This window comes from Pseudophryne corroboree, chromosome 7 (genome assembly GCF_028390025.1).
Source record: "Pseudophryne corroboree isolate aPseCor3 chromosome 7, aPseCor3.hap2, whole genome shotgun sequence".
Taxonomy (NCBI): domain Eukaryota; kingdom Metazoa; phylum Chordata; class Amphibia; order Anura; family Myobatrachidae; genus Pseudophryne; species Pseudophryne corroboree.
In genome coordinates, this window is record NC_086450.1 from 357,392,670 (window position 1) to 357,410,925 (window position 18,256).

An 18,256-nucleotide genomic window follows, 5' to 3' on the forward strand; every position below is an offset into this window, starting at 1 on the left:
CTGCTTCAAAACCAGCCGGTACTGATCCAATCAGACAACATCACGGCGGTCGCCCATGTAAACCAACAGGGCGACACAAGAAGCAAGATGGCGATGGCAGAAGCCACAAGGATTCTCCGATGGGCGGAAAATCATGTGTTAGCACTGTCAGCAGTGTTCATTCCCGGAGTGGACAACTGGGAAGCAGATCTTCTCAGCAGACACGACCTCCACCCGGGAGAGTGGGGACTTCATCCAGAAGTCTTCCAAAGGATTGTACACCTTTGGGAAAGGCCACAGGTGGACATGATGGCGTCCCGCATCAACAAAAAGCTATAAAAGATATTGCGCCAGGTCAAGGGACCCTCAGGCGATAGTTGTGGACGCTCTGGTAACACCGTGGGTGTACCAGTCGGTTTATGTGTTCCCTCCTCTGCCCCTCATACCAAAGGTATTGAGAATAATAATAAGAAGGCGAGGAGTAAGAACGATACTCGTGGTTCCGGATTGGCCAAGAAGAGCTTGGTACCCAGAACTTCAAGAAATTATATCAGAGGACCCATGGCTTCTGCCGCTCAGACAGGACCTGCGGCAGCAGGGGCCCTGTCTGTTCCAAAACTTACCGCGGCTGCGTTTGACGGCATGGCGGTTGAACGCCGGATCCTGAAGGAAAAGGGCATTCCGGAGGAAGTCATTCCTACGCTTATTAAAGCTAGGAAAGAGGTTACAGCAAATCATTATCACCGCATATGGCGGAAGTATGTTGCATGGTGTGAGGCCGAAAAGGCCCCAACAGAGGAATTTCAACTAGGTCGATTTCTGCATTTCCTGCAAGCAGGAGTGAATATGGGCCTAAAACTGGGCTCCATTAAGGTACAGATCTCGGCTCTGTCGATTTTCTTTCAAAAAGAACTAGCTTCAGTACCTGAAGTTCAGACTTTTGTAAAGGGAGTGCGGCATATTCAGCCCCCGTTTGTGCCCCCTGTGGCACCTTGGATTCTCAACGTGGTGTTGAGTTTCTTAAAATCACATTGGTTTGAACCACTAAAACCGTGGATCTGAAATATCTCACGTGGAAGGTGGTCGTGTTGTTGGCCTTGGCTTCGGCCAGGCGAGTATCAGAATTGGCGGCTTTGTCCTGTAAAAGCCCTTATCTGATTTTCCATATGGATAGGGCAGAATTGAGGACTTGTTCCCAGTTTCTCCCTAAGGTGGTGTCAGCGTTTCACCTGAACCAGCCTATTGTGGTGCCTGCGGCTACTAGGGACTTGGAGGACTCCAAGTTGTTAGACGTGGTCAGGGCCCTGAAAATATATGTTTCCAGGACGGCTGGAGTCAGAAAATCTGACTCGCTGTTTATCCTATATGCACCCAACAAGCTGGGTGCTCCTGCTTCTAAGCAGACTATTGCTCGTTGGATTTGTAGTACAATTCAGCTTGCACATTCTGTGGCAGGCCTGCCACAGCCAAAATCTGTCAATGCCCATTCCACAAGGAAGGTGGGCTCATCTTGGGCGGCTGCCCGAGGGGTCTCGGCTTTACAATTTTGCCGAGCTGCTACTTGGTCAGGGGCAAACACGTTTGCAAAATTCTATAAATTTGATACCCTGGCTGAGGAGGACCTGGAGTTCTCTCATTCGGTGTTGCAGAGTCATCCGCACTCTCCCGCCCGTTTGGGAGCTTTGGTATAATCCCCATGGTCCTTACGGAGTTCCCAGCATCCACTAGGACGTCAGAGAAAATAAGAATTTACTCACCGGTAATTCTATTTCTCGTAGTCCGTAGTGGATGCTGGGCGCCCGTCCCAAGTGCGGTGTATCTGCAATACCTGTACATAGTTATTGTTAACTAAATCGGGTTATTGTTGAGCCGTCTGTTGAGAGGCTCAGTTGTTTCATACTGTTAACTGGGTTTCATATCACGAGTTATACGGTGTGAATGGTGTGGCTGGTATGAGTCTTACCCGGGATTCAAAATCCTTCCTTATTGTGTACGCTCGTCCGGGCACGGTGTCCTAACTGAGGCTTGGAGGAGGGTCATAGTGGGAGGAGCTAGTGCACACCAGGTAGTCTAAGATCTTTCTGGAGTGCCCAGCCTCCTTCGGAGCCCGCTATTCCCCATGGTCCTTACGGAGTTCCCAGCATCCACTACGGACTACGAGAAATAGAATTACCGGTGAGTAAATTCTTATTATCTGCGCGCCCCCCCCCTGGAGTGCACATGGTTTTGCCCAACTGCTAACAAATTTGCTGCTGCAATCAACTCTGAATTACCCCCTAAAATTGTAATTTAACAGTGCCAATGGGATTATGATAACTTGAGAAAACACATTTACAGCTGTGTCTTATACTGCTGATGCAATACCTTTTCAATTGGATACCGACTTGTGATACCCTAATTATACCAAGATAAAAACTCTGGTTATTGCCAGGTCGACTCGGGTCTGACCTCTATGTAAAAGGCCACCCCCCAAAAAAATAACCCGGGTCCAGTGACCTAGCAATTCAACTCTGGAATCCAGCAGGGTTGGACGTGGGTAGGACCCAAGTTGAGGGGCAGAGTAAACGGGTAACCCGGATAATCCGACCCGGGACTCATTTACATTGAGGGGAGAGCCCATACCTCCCAACCACAGCATCTTGTGGGCAGTTGTGAGGTTTGGGGACAGGGCAGGTGCAGTCTCCGCTGCTGTCTTCCCTGCTACGCAAACAGCGGTGCCTGGGTGAGGGTGAATGGATGCCGAGCACATACGCGCGACATCCATTCAGTGCACAGAGGCGGGGGCTGGGGGCAGGCCAGCGAGAGGTGAGATCAAGGTCTAGGTCTTCGGCAATGTGAACCTGAGGTTTACACAGATGACTGATGTTCATGCAGGTGATCCCATTGTGCATCTTTGGAATGCAGCAGCGGATCACACAAGTGAGACATCTATTTATTCACAGCGCTTCCCGCTGCTTTCGCAGATTTTACTCACAGCAGCTGCATCCAGAGCAGCAGCTGCTGTACAAACGGCTTAATCAGGCCCAAAGTTACTTGCTCTTTTTTGCTTTCTCGCAATTCGGAATCAGCCCCATTGTGTTCTGCTGCCTTTTTAAGTATCATTTTGTATATGAGGAATCCATTATAAAATGGAAAATAGAAGACATACTGTAGGGTACAGGGATTACTGCATTACTTCAAAATGAATCCAGTGGAATTATTTGATCATACAAAGATTATTCTTCTGCGTTTTAGCTACAGAAGAAACTGATTGAATCTATAAACGTAGGAGGAACACAGGTTGTTGTTGATGGTAAGTATTCTATTTATTAACATTATTTTAGCTATAATACAAAGGGGCAGACTCAGAGTTGTACAAAAGTTTGCTTTGTCAACAGATCTTTTAGGATTTATCGCACTACTCATGATCCGTTGCTGAGAGCACGGATCTATAGGCCATTTGCAAGTATCCCAGTTGCAACTCTGTTTTTGTCTGAGTCAGTGTAACTGGATGGCAATGGGGCGCCCAGACTCAAGCTTGGTTTAGTGAGGACATGTCCGAGGAATATACAGTAGTCAGATTTGTGGTCTATGCTGAGCAGGACCGTATTATCCATTAGGCTGACTAGGCTGAAGCCAAAGGGCCCCGAAGGGAGTAGGGGCCCGTCATTTTTTTTATTTTTTTTTGCTAAGGCACTGTTAACCTGGGGCTCCAATGGTTATAGGCACATTGCACTCTGCGCCGTACCAAGGCAAACTCGTAGTCAGCTGAAATTTGTTTTGAGACAATGAGGATCGGTGTGGGGTGTGGGGTGACCGATTGAAGTGCCAAAGGGGACCCGAAATACCTGAAAGCCTAGAGTACCGGCCATGGGATAATACGGACCTGGAGTCTGCCATGCGTAGAGATCTGTCTGATTTCAGGTGGATCTCTTGCACCAGGTTTAGTGGTGGTGCAAGGACCCGCTAATCATGATGACGGTTATTTAAACAAACATGTATTGGGCTAGATGCGTCATCGCTTGGAAAGTGATAAAATGGAGAGTGAAAAATCCCCAGCCAATCAGGTCCTAACTGCCATGTCAGATGCTGTGTTTGAAAAATGGCAGTTAAGAGCTGATTGGCTGGTGCTTTTTTCCTCTCCATTTTATCACTTTCCAAGCGATGACGCATCTAGCCCATAGTGTGTGTGTGTGTGGTCACATAGATGAATACAACTTAGCACAAAGGGGAAAATCTGCATTTAGTTCTTTGCCTATTTGTGCGTCACGCAGAATCGGCCGCAAAATGACTACAGCGTAGATGACTCAATAGGTGCAATGCTTTATGTAGAAAACTCATTTGGTTTGAGAAATTATGGGTCAGAGACCAACATGGGAGCAGCTTTTGATCCAGAGAGTGAGAGAAATCCACTGGGAAACTTTCACGGATATCTAGAAATCTTTGCATGTTAGTTACCTGTATATACTGATGTATTATGTTTTCCTGTTTTTCATGCAGTTTGTATACAGAGAAACATCCCCAGGCTAATATACACCAGTACAGTAAATGTGGTATTTGGTGGCAACTGCATTGAGGACGGTGACGAGGAAACAATTCCTTATTACCCACTGGAAAAGGTATTTTATATAGCTCATTTAAGACAACAAATAAAGTATAAATAATTACTGTTTAAGTTTTATTGAAATGTAAGGAAGTTTAACCCCTTAGCTGCCAATTATGGACCTTATTCAGCTTCAGTTGCAGTTTTGCTATTTTAGCAAAACTGCAAGTGCTTGCGATCGCATGCTAGGTTCCGCCCAGCACAGGGCAAGGCTGCCCAGCATGCAAAAGCCAGACAGTGATGTAATTGCAATTCAATTGCGATCACATCGCTGAATTGTTGATGCACCCCTGCCTCCACAGCCTGGCTGCAAAGGCAGACGCAGAGCGGCCATCATTTGGCTTACAGCGGCAACATGTGACGTCACGTGGTCTCTCCGAACCCGCCCCTGTTTCGGCGGCATGCCCTCGCAACGCAGCGTTGCCGCCCGAATGTGGCGTTCGCATAAGTAAGATGCGAGTGCACAACACTGTGTGCGCACGTGCAGTGCAGCTCCTGTGCATGCGCACTGGGCATAAATAGTTCTGAATAAGGCCCTATGAGTGTTGCTTGTCATCTGCATATACATTAAACCTGTGGTTGACAAGTCCCACTCGACATCCATAGCAAAGTGCCCCCCGCCACTCCTACCCGATCTTCTTCTCCCCACCAGAACTAATCAGTGGTTAGACGTCCGGTCCTGGCACAGGTAAGTGGGAGGGACTTTAAGTCTCTTTACCTCCCCCACCCTGGCACGTAATGTGATGGGGGCACCCTTTCAAACTATGTGCTCCATAGAGCTTATTGCATGGTGATCAGTGTGATCATCAGGCAAAACCTCCCCCCAACCTGGCATCCATAAAATCTATGGCACCCATTTTGGAAAGTGGGGATTCCCCTCTTTTATATGATGAGTCCCCTTAGCAGTTGTTGGCTGGCGATCACGAATGATTACTGGACAGATTTTCTGTATATGGTGGAGGGCAGGGTGTAATGTGCCGCGCAGGCAGTTTTTCTGTTGATTACTAACAGTCGTCAGAACATCAATGCCAGAATCCTGAACAGGTCAACATCTCGATGCCAGAATCCAGACCGCCAGAATCCTGAAGCTATATATATATATAGCCGGGAGGGTTTAGGTTTAGGCGCCACCCGGGGAGAATAGTGTTCGGCTGCGGGGAGGGGGGTTAGGGTTGGGCTGCTGGGGAGGGGGGATAGGGTTAGGCACTAAGGGGGAAGAGTTCGGCTGTGGAAATAAAGGGGTTAGGTTTAGGCACTAAGGGGAAGGGTTTGGCTGTGGAAATGGCGGGGGGGTTAGGTTTAGGCACTACGGGGGAAGGTTATGGTTAGGCACTCAGGGGGGAGGTTAGGGTTAGGCTGCGGTAAGGGAGGGTTAGAGTTAGGGAGTTAGAATACTTACCTTGCCCCTGTCGAGATCGTGTCCATCGGATGCTGGCGTCGGTATTGTGACCGGCTTCCCGTCCGCTGGTTGTGCATACAGATCCCGGTAAGAGTGCACACCCATAATTATACCTCTAAATGTGGGGTTACTCACATATAAGCTGGCAGTCCCCACTTTCAACTTTTATCATCCCCTTAGCAGCTATTGTCAGGTGATCATCTGTGGGGAGATTTAGCAAATCTTGGAGAGAGCTAAAATTAAGTTTCCCATAGTAACCAAATAAACTTTTGTCATTTTACAGTCTGCACCTCAACTGTAGGCAAATGAGATTCCCAGTCTGGAGAATAGATAATGATGTTATCATGATACACTGCAGCATAGGGGAAATGGGGTCTCAACATTCGGTTCATATACCTTTGGAACATGACAGGTGCTCCATGCAACCAAAGTTGTCAATACCCATTTGTGAAGTCAAGGGTAAATAGCTACCCCCATATATGCTCTTCAGCTTCCTAAAGTTGTTGCATAAGCATATTGTGCTGTTGGTTTTTGAACGAAAGCAATGGGAATGTTCTACTCTCTGTACAATTACGTTCAATTGGACCAGTTTATCTCTTTGTTACCTGCTGCTCATCTGGCATAAGTAAACAGTCAGGTCTCTGCTTCACTACAAACCCTAGTGGGGTGGCAATGTCATACTTAATTTAGTCTGATTCAGCCGGATGTCCGAGAATTCACCCATTGTACAATTTTTTTTCTACTTGTTGCTTCTGAGCAGGAGTCATGCCTGACTATGGCAATGGCTTTGGTGACAGCACTTATTAAGCTGGGTACAGAAGTCTAATCTAGCCAGGGTCTAAGGAATATAACGTGGCATATTTGCTTCTCTCTTTTCCTTCCTAATTGGAAGACTTTTTAGTCAAACTGTTTCTAAGCTCTCATATGGACCTTACCTTCGTCTCCTGAATCGATACTAAAACGAACACCTTCTGTCTAGGACTGATAGTTCGGTCTAATGCTGTTTCATTATACTGCAGTTGTTTGACTATGGGACTAATTTGTCCCAGCTTTTCTTATAACCGAGACACAAACTGAACCACATTTGACTCCTTAGGGACGTGTTGCTCCCACTCTATAAACTCATTCTCTAATAGTCTTTCCTGGGTCACGGCCTTCCTAAACATATGTTTTGGGGTGTTTTTGTTTAGACTTTTTATTGAACAGAAGTCAGATACTGTTCAGAAAAAAAAAATCTGTGAAGCAGACTTAAATCACAAACAGATTCCAATACTTGAAATGGTAAATTAAAGAGTAATTAACATAACAAACAGAAAATACACAACAAAGAGGGAAGTGTGGGGGGCTTGGTGGGCAGTGGGTCATCTCAAATGATGGAAGAAGAGTGGCATAGACAGGTCATGGTGATAAGGTGTAAGTGGTATGACCAGTAAAGAAGGAAGAGTCTGTGAAAAGGAGATCTCTAGGCGCTGGATAGATGAGGGAGTGAGGTGGATAAAGACGTGGGTAGGAGATTTCTCTGAGTAAGTAACCAAGGGGCCCAGATCCGATCAAAAGAGATGTGGTTATCATGAAGTTAATAAGTTATTTGTTCCATGCAGATGATGAACCAGACATATGATATAAGGGCATAAGCATAGGGTGGATCTGGATGCTTCCAGTATTTAGCTGCAGATGGAATGTGTGAGTCCAGTTTTGCAGAAGGTTTATGGTATTCTTCAATGTGGTAGCATAACGGAAAGCACCATGGGTCTTTGTTCACTGGATAAGGAAGCAGAGAGGCCAGGTGATCTGGGATCCCATCCCAAAAAATGGAAAATCACTGGGCAGGACCACAGAAATGTAGAAATGTGCCAATCTGGTTACAGTTCCTCCAGCAGGTAGGAGAAGCAGAGTTATACATCTTCGCTACCCTTTCAGGGGTATAATACCACCTGTAGTATATTTTATATGCATTTTCTTTGATCAATGTGAAAATAGACCTAAAGGCTAGCGGTGTGCACTCTATAATGCCAGCACTGTCAAGCAGAACCAGTCAGTCCCTGTCTGCCACCAACGTGTCATCAGCATTCCAGAATAGCAGGTTACTTAGTTTAAATAGATCTTAGCTCATGTTTACTGCAGGATCGAGAGGCTTATTTAGGACTTTCAGATATTCACTTGTCATCATATCTGGACAAACCAGCTCATGTACAACTTCTGGAAACAATGAGAGTCTTGTCCAAGAATCAACTGGTATGGCAGCTTACAGGCTATAGCTGCTACTACATTAACAATTTAGTCTTTCACATTAACAGGGACTTCTAATATTCCTCAGTGGTATAGTTGGGCTTCTGTCTAGGCAGGAGTCTTTGAACCACCGCAGAAGCTTTGGACATAAGCTATTGCACCATGAACCTGTCAATCATGGTGGCCTTATTGAGAGTCCGACTGGCTCACCTTATCTCGGCAACCTTCAGTCAAGAGTTTTGCCAAGATTTCACAACCATGTTTTTCAATTTTCATTATGTCTTCTAGCTGCGAGCGAGTTGGTTTTTCCTTTGCAAACTGCCAGTCATGGAACCACTAAGCCGTGTCTGGGCCAATAATACTAATATGGGCAAACGTTTCTTCCTTTACCTCTGGTAAGTGGTAGCCTGCCACTCTTCTAAGTTTAGCTCACTGGGCCCTACCAGTCAGGTTACGTGCCAACCTCTCTGCTCAATCTTCCAGTGACCAACTCACTCTCCAAGCAGTTTGTTCAAAAGCCAACATTTGCCACTGATATTTTCTTATGGGTCCCAGGTGATGGGATTTTTCTGGCCTCTATCGCTTCAGTGAGGCACAACATTTGAACCTCCTGTCCCTGCATCCTATGTGTGACATCATTACAACATCTAAATTATGCTTTAAGGAAAATCTATTAAAACTATGAATTGTAATGTCATTGTGTTTACTTGATGGGACTCCACACTGCCTATGAATATCACTTTAATCAATTTATTTTTTAATATTGTTTGGTATTTTTTATTAAGTTGAATGTAAAATTTTCAGCAGGTGGATTTTTATTCCAAGACAAAGACAATTGCTGATCAAATGATCCTGGCAGCCAATGGAACTCCACTAAAGGGTAAGCTTTCTTGTAAGTAATACTGTGATGCGAATTCAGGGCAACATACTGTATAGTTAAAAGGTAAATTTGCTCCAAAAGATAGAGAGAACAAGGGCGGATGTAATAGGGTGTGAGAATAAGAAAGTGAGAGATTTTGTGAGAGTTCTCCTGATTTTTTAAAGAGGCAATCATTTACATGGGAAACTTATCCTAGTTTTGCCATGTAAATGATTGGCACTTAAAAAAAAGCACAGGAGAACGCTCACAAAGGGGTATATGCAATTGCGGTCGAATTCCCGAAATTGTCGAATTTCGGGTCATTTTCGCCAAAAAAAAAAAATCGTCAATGCAATTCAGTGCTTTCCGTCAAAAAAACGGACTTTCAAAATTCGACTTTTTGAAATTCGACTTTTTGCAAAAATTCAGTGCTGCAATTCGACAAAAGCATATTCAATTCAAGTTTGGAAATTCGACAGCAGTGCTTTTAGACAGTAAATTCGTCATTTTCAATCCGCCACACTTTGGAGGGTGAAAACAATAAAAAAAAATTTAAACATGTTTTTTTTGGTGTGTTTTTTTTTGGGAATAGCATATCTATTTATATTAGAAGGGATTAGGTACTTTTTTTTTTTTTTTTTGGAGGCACAAGTATTATTTATATATTTTTTAAAATATTATTTTTTTTTTTATTTTTTTTTTTAGTGCTGGAACGGTAAAATAAAAAAAAAATGGCGTGGGGTCCCCCCTCCAAAGCATAACCAGCCTCGGGCTCTTCGAGCTGATCCTGGTTCTAAAAATGCGGGGAAAAATTGGGCAGGGATCCCCCGTATTTTTAAAACCAGCACCGGGCTCTGCGCCTGGTGCTGGTGCAAAAAATACGGGGGACAAAACGAGCAGGGGTCCCCCGTATTTTTCACACCAGCATCGGGCTCCACTAGCTGGACAGATAATGCCACAGCCGGGGGTCACTTTTATACAGTGCCCTGCGGCCGTGGCATTAAATATCCAACTAGTCACCCCTGGCCGGGGTACCCTGGGGGAGTGGGGACCCCTTCAATCAAGGGGTCCCCCCCCAGCCACCCAAGGGCCAGGGGTGAAGCCCGAGGCTGTCCCCCCCATCCAAGGGCTGCGGATGGGAGGCTGATAGCCTTGAGTAAAATGACAAGAATATTGTTTTTTCCAGTAGTACTACAAGTCCCAGCAAGCCTCCCCCGCAAGCTGGTACTTGGAGAACCACAAGTACCAGCATGCGGGAGAAAAACGGGCCCGCTGGTACCTGTAGTACTACTGGGAAAAAAATACCCAAATAAAAACAGGACACAGACACCGTGACAGTAAAACTTTATTACACACTGCCGACACACACATACTTACCTATGTTCACACGCCGACATCGGTCCTCTTCTCCATGTAGAATCCACGGATACCTGAAAAGAAAAGTTCAATATACTCACCTCAGCCAGGGTCCAGAGATAAATCCACGTACTTGGCAAAAAAAGAAAACGGACACACGGACCACCGGACTGAAAGGGGTCCCATGCTGACACATGAGACCCCTTACCCCGAATGCCGGGACACCACGTGACTCCTGTCACTGAAGTCCCTTCAGCCAATCAGGAAGCGCTACTTCCGTGGCGCTCACCTGATTGGCTGTGCGCTGTCTGTGCTGTGACAGCGCATCGCACAGCTCGGTCCATTAGTTTCAATGGTGGGAACTTTGCCGTCAGCGGTGGGGTTACCCGCGGTCAGCCGCTGACCGGCGGGTGACCTCACCGCTAGCCGCTAAGTTCCCACCATTGAATATAATGGCCCTCATTCCGAGTTGATCGCTCGGTAAAAATCTTCGCATCGCAGCGATTTTCCGCTTAATGCGCATGCGCAATGTCCGCACTGCGACTGCGCCAAGTAAATTTGCTATGCACTTAGTAATTTTACTCACGGCTTTTTCATCGTTCTGGCGATCGTAATGTGATTGACAGGAAATGGGTGTTACTGGGCGGAAACAGGCCGTTTTATGGGCGTGTGGGAAAAAACGCTACCGTTTCCGGAAAAAACGCAGGAGTGGCCGGAGAAATGGAGGAGTGTCTGGGCGAACGCTGGGAGTGTTTGTGACGTCAAACCAGGAACGACAAGCACTGAACTGATCGCAGATGCCGAGTAAGTCTGAAGCTACTCAGAAACTGCTACGAGGTGTGTAATCGCAATATTGCGAATACATCGTTCGCAATTTAAAGATGCTAAGATTCACTCCCAGTAGGCGTAGGCTTAGCGTGAGCAACTCTGCTAAAATCACCTTGCGAGCGAACAACTCGGAATGACCTCCAATGGACGGAGCTGTGCGATGCGCTGTCACAGCACAGACAGCGCACAGCCAATCAGGTGAGCGCCACGGAAGTAGCGCTTCCTGATTGGCTGAAGGGACTTCAGTGACAGGAGTCACGTGGTGTCCCGGCATTCGGGGTAAGGGGTCTCATGTGTCAGCATGGGACCCCTTTCAGTCCGGTGGTCCGTGTGTCCGTTTTCTTTTTTTGCCAAGTACATGGATTTATCTCTGGACCCTGGCTGAGGTGAGTATATTGCTCTTTTCTTTTCAGGTATCCGTGGATTCTACATGGAGAAGAGGACCGATGTCGGCGTGTGAATTGATAAAGCTGAATATTTAACTTATATAAAACCCTTTGTGAGGTCTAAGAACACTGTATGCTATTCACGTATGGAGTACCGTAAGGGTACGCTCGTTGCGTAGCAATCGCTCAGCCGTAGTCGAGACGCTCAAGCGTCACGTTCGCTCACGGCCAAGAGATCACAGGCAGGCACGCTATTGGCTGCTGACTAACGTAATGATTCGCTATAGCGTAGCGGACGCTCGGGACCACGAGATCACCAGCGGCGCTGACGCTAACAATGTTAAACCTTTGTATCTAAACCATAAACAGTGTATTGTGCAGTAAAACCTTAGTGTAATGATAGAGTGTAAATGCAACACAGTATAACCTTATTAACTCAAATGCTGTTCGAGCGTCACCGACGCTCTGAGAATACTAAACACTATAAGAAATACACAGATACCTGGGCTTAGGGTCCAATGCCTAATAAATATATATTATGAATGATATACTTGCAAAAGAATTAACACAATACAAGTCATACACTACAATATAACATAGACTACCTAACCAGATAACTACACAGGAAATACAATACAATACAATTACGTTTTAAGGGAAAAATAAGAGAGAGAGGAGAAGAGAGAGAGAGAGAGAGAAATGGCCCACAATAACAGTAAGAACAATATGATTGCGGAGAAACACTTACGCACAAGGGGAAACGATCGCATGCGCCTCTGGACATCCAGCTCCCGATTTTCAGCAATGATAACCGTTGAAGAGTGAGAGCTGGATGTGATCGGCTTGTCTATTTATGCCCCACACACAATTCAATGGTCCCTACAATCTCATTGTTCATTGGACACAGGAATTCCCCCTCGCATTATAACAAAAGGTCATAGGTTGATTCATACAGGTGGGCCGTGACTATTTCCAACAGCTCAGGTGGGAGGGAAACTGGGTTTCCCGCCGCATGGATAAGTAAGTGCAAATAATAGTAAATGGACATAAACTTCTTATGTCCATAACTATTCGCACGAGCGATTAATCCGCTCCAAACCAACACCGGAATATTGCTAATTAAATACTCTTCCGATGGGTACTAAACACCACTGTATTACTCCTGTCTGTCCCTTCGTATCAAACAAATAGGGATTTCTCTGTTCATGAACATTCTACATTAACCAAACTTTCAGAATCTATCAAAGGGACCATGATCTACAAAATACATTATATAGTGAAAATATGTAACGATTGAGTCGCACGCTACGATCACATAAACTCTACCGTAAATACGCATACCGTGCGCCTGCGGGTGCCCGCGACTGTGAGTATGCGCACGTACGGGAGAGCGTACGCATGCGCAGCACGGACCTGTGTGAGGTGCAAATATGGTAGTGTGCATAGAGATATTTTTCTGACTTTGACAGTCCACCCTTTGGCAGTCAACAATAACTGCCACTTCCTAAAACATTTCAAAAGGAGAAAAATATATGTCAGGGGTTAATACATTTACATGGTTGGGTAGGGGAGGAGAGGAGAAGGTAGGAAAAAAGGGTATGACCTAGTGAGATAGCAGAAGCATGTGTGTATGAATCCGTGCTTGGGGGTCATGTATCATCGTGCCGTACGTGTTTTAAATCAAGCTTCGAGGTATTGCGAAGTATACATTTGAATTCCTTCTTATCCCGTGGTACGGGTCTGTGGATGGGCTGTCAAACTTTACCGAGCTCTTTTCGGCTTTGGTTGTAACAAAATGGGGGAGCACATTTTAGTTGATGATACATGAATGGGGGAGATATGTGATTGCTGATATCTGTGCCTGTATTCCCTATCGACTATGTGTGTCATTACCTGAGGGTTGTAGAAATGAAGAAAAGACATAATTACGGTAAATGCGGTGGTATTCTATGTCAGGTAAATGTACATTCGTCGATTGAGGTCTTGTTTGGTGTCTGTTGGTTGCAGTCTTCTTTGTGCTTTTGCCCATAAGGTGCGAGCAAAAGCTGTCAATGTCCATAGATTTACAAAAGTGTTGGGCTAGCGTAATTTTAAAATTTCTAGGGAAACTGGGGATCTATGGCAAAGTTCATCAAAAATCTGTGTATCAGGTTGTCAAAACTTCTTCTTTAATCCCTCTGTTGTCTGTATATCGGCTCATCAAATTCCTCGTCCAAGTGGGTCTTTTTACCTTGGAGGAAACAGAAAAACAGGTGAAAGAAACGGACCGTAGAAATCGCATTTTCATCACATCATTGTTTCTACATTTGGGTCATAAATCAAATCCATTGGAATTACAGTTTCCTCACTCCTTAAACTCATTACCCTAGTACGACGATTGCACTTCATTAAAGCCTGACCGCATCTAAATATCAAACCAATCGTTATGATAACACCTAAGATACATAGGAGAAACTTCCCAACATCCATTATGACTCCTTGAGCCCAGTCTCCTAAACCAGAGAACCAATTTCGCGGGTTCAACCATGACACCCAACCAGTCAGCTCATTACCTACAGCAGCAAGAGTGAGATTGTGTCTCCTGCGAAATTCCCACTTCAGTTGGAGAATATCGTCCATCTTTTGGTCTATGACCTCGACCGGATCCTCGGTGCTATTCGTAATATATGTGCAACATTTCACGCCGTATTGTGTTGCCAGTGTGACACAATATCCGCCTGTCACTGCTGTGAGGTAATTAAGAACCATTCTATGCTGTACCAGTTCTGTTTTATAAGCTTGAAGTTCTCTTCCAGTATACCTAAACGTGTCATCATACATTTCAGTGATATTATCTAACAAATTTGCAAGCGCAGATATGTATTTATAATTCAACACTCCTCTGGTGGTGCGAGTGATGTCTAACGCGATTAGAAACTGAATCCCGGTGAATTCATGGATCATGTCAGAGGCCGGATGCTCTGTTCTTTCTATCAGGTGCCGTTTAACTACGTGCTCGTAATGGGTGTGAGTATAAGGAGTTTGGGCAACACGGTGTATGTCTTTCATTTTATCATGTGATACAGTCATTACTTCAGGCAGTACTTTTCCAATATAACACAATCCTTCAGAGTTTGGGGCAAGCCACTTATACGCCTTTCTCCCGCATATGAAATATGCATCATCGGGGAGAACATATGGGACGGAGTAAGACATAACCATATTACACACCTTCCATGTGAAATCTCCTAACCCTAATTCTTCCATCTGCTTAGTACACGTATCAGGTTGTACGATATGTGCACAGTATCCTGGTGATACCTCTCAAACTCTCATAATCCTATCCCCTAAGGTATACCTATATCGGAAAGATTTTCCTCTACTGGCTATGTGGCGTATAAGCTCTGTATCTGTAGGCATTCTATCTGCTCTATGCGAAAAAGTCATGGTTTGATTACTCCATGACACTTCCCAATTTCCCGGCTTTCGGGGATTAGAGATGTTAAAACATAATAGGGACCTATCCACATGGTATTGGTGGAGCTTCAAACTAGGAGGGCTGGAGATATTAAACCTCCTGTCCACCGGTCTCCCACCACTTAACTCAAGTACCTCCCCTAACGTTAAAGGAAATGGTACTAGCCCTGATTTGCTATGACCTTGAGGTACTTGAGAGCATACCCAACAATCTGTTTTATTTAACACACTACCCACTAAGGAGTGATAGTCACTCAATGGATGCCGGTCCATATGGATATTAAAACTGGATTGGCATTTCTTTATGCACCCATCCTCAATGACATTGTTACAGAGCCGACAGATACAGTTTTCTTCAGCTAACAATCCTTCACAATTCCTTCTATGGTCAATGCTATCGGATCGTTTTCTGATACTCGCCTTTACTTGTTGGTTAAGTTGTTCTTGGAAAACTACGCCTCCATCTTTATCATCAGAACCCATTCCAGAACCTCTCTCGACCTCCATGGTACTCTCGCCGGAACAGACTGCTCTGGTCAACATCATGGTCAACAGGAAAATCCGGATCACAGTCTCTTGGGGCAAGTCCATCTTGTAGGAGGAAACGGAGAAGAATGAGAAGGGGGAAAAAATAATTTGAGGGAGAGGGGATGGGAAGTTGGAGAAAAACAATAAAAGGGAACAGGGGATCGACAACTGCTTTTGGTCTTGTGATTTTCAATGCTCAGGTGCCGCCTCAATCCTCCTGGAACAGACACTCCAGTGATACAACCTCTACCGTCTGTTCCTTATCACGGGACCTCTCTGGATCAGCAACCTTCTTACAGTGGGACGAATGAACCCAAGTCTCTCTCTCAGCAACCTTCAATGCTGTAGTGCTAGTCAATAAGACCTGGCATGGTCCTTCCCATCTGTCAATAAGGCAACCTGAGCATAGAAAATTCCGTATCATTACATAATCCCCAGGTTCAATGTCATGACAATTACTATCTGGTAAAACAGGAATCACTAACTTCAGATTATCATTTTGATTCCTTAACTGTTTACTCATGTTAATCAAGTATTTTACAGTCACTTCATTGTTACACTTCAAATCATCCTGAGGGTTAATCATAACATGCGGTTGTCGACCAAACAAGATTTCAAAGGGAGACAGATTAAGAGGGGACCTGGGAGTGGTTCTGATGCTGTACAGTACAATGGGTAAAGCTTCTGGCCATGTCAATCCTGTCTCTGCCATCACTTTACTCAGTTTATTTTTAATAGTGCTGTTCACTCTTTCCACTTTCGCACTCGCCTGTGGACGGTATGGAGTGTGCAGCTTGCTATCAATTCCCATCAATTTACACATTCCTTGAAAGACATCACCTGTAAAATGGGTACCCCTATCACTTTCGATAATTCTAGGGATACCATATCTACATACAAATTCCTGCACAATTTTCTTAGCAGTAAACATAGCGGTATTTGTGACCGCCGGAAATGCTTCGACCCAATTTGAGAAAACATCTATACAAACAAGTACATATTTCAAATTTCGACAAGGGGGTAATTGTATAAAGTCAATCTGTATTACCTGGAAAGGGCCGCCGGCAGGTGGGATATGAGATGGTTCTGTAGGTATTGCCTTTCCGATGTTCTTTCTCAAACAGGTAAGGCATGACATTGCTCTTTTACTCGCATGAGATGAAAATCCTGGGGCACACCAATATGCTCTTACCAACTTGCACATCCCTTCCTTGCCCAGATGAGTCAGCCCGTGAGCTGCCTCAGCTAAACATGGAAGGTATGCTCTGGGGGCCACTGGTTTACCGTGTCCATCCGTCCAGAGTCCTGAGGACTCCTGGCCATATCCTTTTGCCTTCCAGACTGCCTTTTCCTGTGTGGAACACAAATTTTGCATCTCACACAACTTCTGTGTGTTGATGGTATTAAATACCATCAGTTGTGTGGTGTCTGTCTGTCTGGGGGTAGCAGCTGCTAACTTAGCAGCTTCGTCTGCTCGGCTGTTACCAAGTGATACTGGGTCTTGGCTATATGTGTGTGCTTTACATTTGATAACAGCCACTCTGTCGGGTTCCTGTATCGCTGTTAGAAGCCTTTTTATGTGAGCTGCATGCGCTACCGGTGTACCAGCTGCCGTCATGAAATTTCTGAGGCGCCATAGGGCTCCGAAATCATGAACTACCCCGAATGCGTATCTAGAGTCGGTGTAGATATTGGCTGATTTGCCCTTAGCCAATTCGCATGCTCTGGTTAGGGCGACCAGTTCAGCAACCTGGGCTGAGTGAGGTGGGCCTAGCGGTTCCGCTTCTATGGTGCCTTGGTCATCTACGACTGCGTATCCAGTACACAAGTCTCCCGAGTCTGACTGTCTATGACAACTACCGTCCGTGTAGAACGTAAGTTCTACATCTTCCAGTGGGTTGTCACTGATGTCAGGCCTTGCGGTAAAATTTTGGGTCAAATATTCCATACAATCATGTGTGTCTTCCTTTGTATTAAATCCTCCTTCCCCACCACTCTCATCCTCCACCCTTTGTGCCTGTCCAGGCACACCTGGGAGATATGTTGCAGGATTTAATGCACTGCATCTCCTTATGGTGATGTTTACGGGGGCCATTAGTGCCAATTCCCATCTTGTAAACCGCGCTGATGAGACGTGCCTGGTTTGGGCAGAATTCAGCAAGGCTGACACTGCATGTGGTGTATGAATTGTGAGGTTGTGACCTAGCACGACATCTTCGCTTTTCGTTACTAGCAATGCTATTGCAGCAACGCTTCGCAAGCATGTGGGGAGGGATCGCGCTACCGTGTCTAGCTGAGCGCTGTAATAGGCTACTGGCCTGCTGGCATCACCGTGCTTTTGGGTTAGTACGCCTGCCGCGCAACCAGCACTTTCTGTTCCGTATAGTTCAAAGGGTTTCCCATAGTCTGGCATACCTAATGCTGGTGCCTGCGTTAGGCACTGTTTAAGTCTCTCAAATGCTGTCTCAGACTCGTCTGTATGCGAAATCCGATCAGGTTTGTTTGAGGAGACCATCTCCTGCAAGGGTAACGCTAGAATGGAAAACCCTGGGATCCAGTTACGGCAATACCCACACATTCCTAAAAACGTTCTGATCTGTTGCTGGGTTTGTGGCAGAGTCATGTCTCTAATTGCTTGAATTCTATCAGCGGTC

At 45.4% G+C, this 18,256-nt stretch overlaps 1 protein-coding gene across 1 annotated transcript in view; it reads left to right on the forward strand.

The window, feature by feature from the left end:
- The window catches only part of SDR42E2 (short chain dehydrogenase/reductase family 42E, member 2), a 98,592-nt gene that overhangs the window by 18,642 nt on the left and 61,694 nt on the right, over positions 1-18,256 (forward strand). Inside the window, exons 3-5 of the mRNA XM_063932399.1 lie at positions 3,214-3,271; positions 4,459-4,577; positions 8,994-9,069. Coding sequence (XP_063788469.1) covers positions 3,214-3,271; positions 4,459-4,577; positions 8,994-9,069 — 253 coding nt within the window. The remainder of the gene's footprint in view (positions 1-3,213; positions 3,272-4,458; positions 4,578-8,993; positions 9,070-18,256) is intronic.